The sequence below is a fragment of the Micromys minutus genome, assembly GCF_963924665.1.
Source record: "Micromys minutus genome assembly, chromosome: 2".
Taxonomy (NCBI): Eukaryota; Metazoa; Chordata; class Mammalia; order Rodentia; family Muridae; genus Micromys; species Micromys minutus.
Window position 1 is genome coordinate 46,540,287 of NC_137971.1, and position 6,068 is coordinate 46,546,354.

General features: G+C 37.8%; 1 protein-coding gene across 1 annotated transcript; it reads right to left on the bottom strand.

Annotated features, from left to right (window-relative positions):
- Nucleotides 1-326: 326 nt before the first annotated feature.
- On the bottom strand, nucleotides 327-4,753 carry LOC308417553 (serine protease FAM111A-like; the record flags this gene model as incomplete). Its single annotated transcript, XM_080912927.1, has 2 exons — nucleotides 327-2,087; nucleotides 4,676-4,753. The coding sequence occupies 2 exons, from the start codon at nucleotides 4,751-4,753 to the stop codon at nucleotides 327-329; spliced, it is 1,839 nt and encodes a 612-aa protein (XP_080769053.1).
- Between the last annotated feature and the right edge of the window lie 1,315 nt (nucleotides 4,754-6,068).

Here is a 6,068-nt window from a genome sequence, read left to right on the forward strand (position 1 = left end):
TCTTTTCCATGAAGTAATTTGCAGACAAGTTCAGTTTCTATGCTCTGAACTTTTTCACATCTTAACATCTCCTGACATGAGGATCTCTGAGACCACATTAGTACTTAATCTTCTCCTTCACGTGACCTTATATAAATAGTTCAATTGATGGTTTTGTTTAGGTTTTTAAAAACTGTGAAAATTCCTGCTACATTGGACGTAATATGGAACTACCTTTTTTTGGTGAAATCAATCATTTTGAAAGTTCATAAAACATTACTGTCTGCAGCAAAACACCAAAAGCAATTCCCTTAAAGTTGTAAAATAGATTAAACCCTTTCCAGTCCTTAGGAATCTGTGCTCAGCATTTCTACATCCAGATCATTCCCCCAAATTTTTTTATACCACTCTGTTTTTTGCTTAATATTATCAAGAATGGATTTTATAGTAGAACCGAACTCAATGATATTAAAAACGCCACCGTGGTATGGACATATGATGCCAGCAGCATGCATGGCCACCAAGGAACCATTAGAATCAAATACTGGGGATCCAGAAGATCCACTAAAAAAACTGGTGTCATAAGTAATCACATCAGAGTTGTAACATAGTCCTGGGAAACTTCTTTTTGTGTGCATATGGATAAAAGATATAGAAAGATAACCTGCTTCATCTCTTGCTTGAACATTTTCCAGACATCTACTTTCTCTATTATCTTGAGGGACCACTGCACAGCCATCAACAGACTTCTTTTCTCCCTCAGGATGGCCAATGATATAAATTATCCCACTAAGGGGCACAGGTCCTATTCCATTGTACAGTCCAGCAGGAACGTGTTGTCCGTTTTCCTTCAGCTCCAGGACAGCATAGTCCAGGTCTTCATCATTTATCTCAAACCAAGGTTTAAGAACAAAAAACTTGTCTTCTACTAATGGGAACTTCTCGTAATCAAAGGTCACCTTTACACACTGACTAATTATGCTTGCCCACTTACTTGGATCTACATCTTCACCCACAATGCTACTTATCACATGCCGACAGGTCAAAATGTACGGTCCTTTAAAAACAAAGCAGGTGGCACAGCCCTCCTTTCCATTGTTATTCCACCATAGAAACCCAACTGAGTCAGTGGCCTTGGAAATCTGTTTGATAACCTTAGCAGGAATAGAATTGTTTTTCAATTTCCCAAAGTGTTCCTTATGCACATCGAATAAGGAATCTTTCTTCCTTCTTTTTTCACTTTCTTCCTTGATGTATGCTCTGAGTTTTTCCCCTTCTTTTTTCAGTGTAGGGTACTTATCTACAATGTAGTCTTCTAGTTTCTGGAAGTTTCTGTTCTCTACCTCAGAATTCTCACTGACAGAGAATACCCTAGGGTTCTTTGGTAGCACAGCTGCAACCTGAAAGAGCTTGCCCTCTAATTCATCAACTGGCTGGGTGTTTTCTATGATGGTGTCCAGGTCATTAATGAGCTTCCAATGGTCACTCTCTATGAAAGAACAAAATCTGCCGTCCTTCCTCAGAGTTTCCCTGATGCTTTCTCCTTTGGAGCCATACACACAGAGTTTGTTCCCTGGTTTATGAAGTTCCCCACACTTCAGAATCTTTTTTTTCTTACTCCCAACTGCATGAACGTAAAATTGAACATAATTGGTAGGTGCTTGGTCTGGTGGTTCAAAGAATTGTTTAGTTTCTTCTGTCTTAATTTTACATTGACAAAATGTAATGACCACATGGCTGCCTTCGGGTATACAGCAGAGGGGCATGCCAAGGTTTAAGTACCCTTCAATTCCTTCTTTGCCACATACCAGCATTTTTTTACCGTTTTGACTTTCTATCTCTTTTTCTACAGCATCTAAAGTGTTGAGTGCTGCATACAAGCTACTTGTTCCCCTATGTGTGAGTTTATATTTCATGCTTTTGTGTTTCCTATTGTTCACACCCAAGGTGACCATAATTGTCTTATTTAGGGGAGGAGTCTGATCTTGCTGCATTTTCTTAGGTGAAAGTGGTCTTTGGTTCATGCTGTTGGTTATATCCCTTGGCATTTTTTTAGAGTCCACTTTTACTTGAGAAATACTGGGATCATTCTGATCTTCTTTGGGAACCTAAAAGTAAAAGGTAGATATTTATAACTCTGACAACTCTAGTTCTGTGTCCATTTTTAATGTCAACAAACAATTCATATGGGAAATTAAGTACCAATCTCAAAACACCAATAAGTAGGATTAAATCAGGGTTCATCTTTGGATCCAAAATACAAGCTCAACTCATTATCAAATCAGAGACAAACGTTCCTTTTGTTACATGCGGCGAATCTTTCTTAAAAAAATAAGAGTGAAGACAAAAGTGTTATTCAGATACCAAAAGCTCTAGTAGCTTCTCTATATGGCATGTCATTTTTATTATCTTTAATATAGATTTCAACTTATTCAAGCATAAGGTGTGTTACAATAACATTTTATTAAGCTATTTATTTACCATTAATTTTTTTAAGATTTATTCATTTCATGTATGGAATGTTTTACCTAATTTGATTGTGTTCAGTGTACTTGCCTGGTGCCCACAGAGGTCTGAAGAAGCATCAGATCCCCTTAAATGGTAGTTATTAGTGTTTAAGAATCACCATGTGGGTGATGGAAATCAAACCCAGTTCTTCATCAATAGCAAAAGGTGCTCAATAATCTGTGTTTTATTTAATAATTTGTGAAACAGAATCTTGTTATGCAATTAACACTTCTATGGAATTCAGTATGCAGCCCAGTTTGTCTTCAAACTCACAATTTTCATATTTCCTTAATACTGTCATTCAGGCAGTATGTATTATAAAACACTTGCACACTTTTTTCTTTATTATATAAATTCTCTAAAAATCGATACCATCATATGAAATATGTTTGTTACATTCTATATAGATAGATACCAATACATAGTGGATTCTAACACAAAGCTCATGTCTTTTATATTGAAGTACACATTTTTTTGTAAATTTCGTCATCTCCTATTTTTATAGGACTTCATGTTAAGAACCAAAGAGGGGGAAACGGGAGGACATAAGTCAAATTTCAGAAATAGCGAAGTCTCAATGAAAACCAAAATTGTTTATGGCGGTTATTGTTAACTGTCTGCTTGAGAGTACCACAAATTCCTGGGATATGGGTCTCTGGGAACATCTGTTGGGTGTTTCTTCATCAATTCTGATAAGAACCAGCCTGAGAACATGTCAGCAACATTCCTTAGGTTGGATCCTGGACTGTTTAAGTTTGATCATGGGGGAACTGAGCATGTTCACTGTTCTCTACTGTTGACTGCAGATGCAACGTAACTGACTCTCAAGGCCTCGCTGCTATGACTTCCCACGAGGAGTTGTAAGAAACGGTCAGCTTCCTATTTTAATTTGCTTTTGTCTGATTATTTTATCATAGTGGCAGATAAAAAGCACCAAAAGAGAAGTTGTCTTAGTTTGCCTCAAAGACTCATTAGCCCCAAGTCATATTCATCATGAGAAGCCAGCAAAGTCACTCACTAGTAAAGGGAGTAGCAGTGTGGAGATTGGATAAAAATTAAGCCTGTCATCATTTGTGGTAACACTCCTGTCTCAGTTAAACTGACAAAAAAGAATGCAGAGCAATATAAATCTATTCTGTCCAGGCATAGTCTCTCAAAATGCATCTCTGCGGCTGATACTTGGTCAGACTTTCCTGTAGTCTAGATTTGGTCAGAAACATCATTTGTGTACACATGGTAATGTGTACTAGACTTCCACAAATCTAAGTATTCCTTGATAGATAAGAGCTTTTTTAAATGTTTTATTTTCTTTTTTGAGGTATTATACTCTGGTCTCAAATTCAAAATCTTCTATTCTCTGCCTTGGAATGCTGGATTACAGCATTGTTACTGGCCTGAGACATTTGAAAGGGAAAGAGAGATCACAAGTGTTCCTTGAGCTTGCTATTATGTAGTAGGACAGAAATAACCACATATCAGCTTGGCATGGGCCTTCTAGCTATTTGGAGGCCTTGCCTTCCAAAACCTGGACACAAAGAAACAACAAAAAGGCGTTGACATTGCCCCTCAAATGCCTCACACTTCTCACATGTCTTGATGTGATAAAGGAACACGTTAGTCTCCGAGGACACAATCATTTGTCATGACAGAGCCTGAGAGTATTAGGCTCTGAATATCTCAGTAAACTTGCCCGAGTCTTCACCACAGGCCAAGCAACTCCACTCTTGTTCTCTGTTTTTCATAAACAAAACCTTTGTCACTTTCCTATAAATGTTATGCTATGAATAAATATACAAACCCATTTTGACTGTAAAGTGCTAAACAAATATAGATTATTATGACTGAAAAAGCCAATCACACATTTTGATGCTATTAAACAGTATTGATCTTGTTTGTTTCACAGGTTATTACATACTATATTTAGTCTATTTTACTAATGTTTTAGACATGATTATAATAGGTATTTTTTTTATTAAACACTAATTTGATTGGGCTGGAAGCTGTAATACAGTTCCCTATCTTCGATGCCATTCACCAAACTAATGAAGTAGGTGAGAAAGACCTAGAGTATGTCATTGTTCCAATCAACAGTGAGGCAGTTTCTTGGCAGTAGATCCTATGTGACTTAGGGCCTATAGTGGCTGAGAAAGCAATTAGTATATCCCACTAGCAACATTTACAGACATACCTGAGAGAAATAGTCATTGATTTTCTTATTTTTCCGTGTATTGAATGGGATCTGTGATTTGCGCTTCTTGCAGCTCATTGTGGCTTCAGGATGAAATAGATGGCTCAGTTGAAACACAAACTCCAAAATGGTTCAAACTGGGCTGGAAATTTAGTTCACTGGTATACTAGCAAGTACTAGTATACTAGTCTAGGCTTTGTTCTCAACCCTCAAAGGAGAAAAAACAATAGATCAAGTTATGGAAATGTCTGCATACAGAGTAAAAGATGAACTGGGTGGTAACAACCCAAAATTTTACTTATCCACTCCGTGGGCTACATATTCTGGCTCACAAGCTTTCCCAGCTGTAGGTATTAGGGACCCTGTGTAAAACAGCACCTACTGGCCTCTAACTCTCCTTAGAGACAGCTCAGCATGCCCAAACTCTACTCATCCCCTAGGCTCCATATTTCTTTCCACAGCTCCAACTATTTTCCCAGACACTAAGGACTCCCAGGTAAGACTTTTCTCTGCTTGTAAACTCCCCTAAAAGCACATCCAACAGTCCTAAACAATACGCTATCACCTAGGATCCATATTATGGGCCACAACTTTGGCATATGACTTCTGGGTTACTGGCATCTACAAAGTACTAGGAACCCCTGAGATCACCCTGTACTAGGAATCCTAGAGGCAACATTGGCATCTGGAACCACAGAGTTCATACAGGCCACAAAACCTCAAGAAAACATACCCTACTGGACCTGAAGACTTGCTCATCACCAGAACCCCACTCCACTCAGTCCAGAAGACCAGAGAAGAAACAGAAACCAAGGGGGTAAAAACATAAAAAAAACCCACCCATTGAACAAAGATCAACTCGGAAGTCAGCATCTAAACCTATAAAACCCCCAAACCCAATGGACTAGATGCCAGTATAAGAACACAGTCAACAAGAGCCAGAACAATATGGCACCCCCAGAGCCCAGCTATCCTACTACCTCAAGCTCTGCATATCTCAACACAGCTGAAGCACAGGAAATGACCTTAAATCCAACTTTAGGAAGATAAATAGAATCTTTTCAAAAGGACATGAATAAATCCCTTAAATAAATCCAGAAAAACACAAACAGGTGAAGAAATGAATAAAACTTTTCAAGTCCAGAAAATGGAAATAAAAGCAACAAAAAAAACAAGCAGGTAATCGGGAGATGGAAAATCTAGGTAAGAGAACAGAAATCACAGACACAAGCATCACCAACAGATTACAAGCGAAATTCTCAGGCATAGAAGATATGAGAGAAGAAACTGATACATCAGTCAAAAAATGTTAAATCTAAACAGTTCCTGACACAAACAATAGGAAATATTGTTTTTTAAAACATTAAAAAAAGCTCTTATCTATCAAGGAATA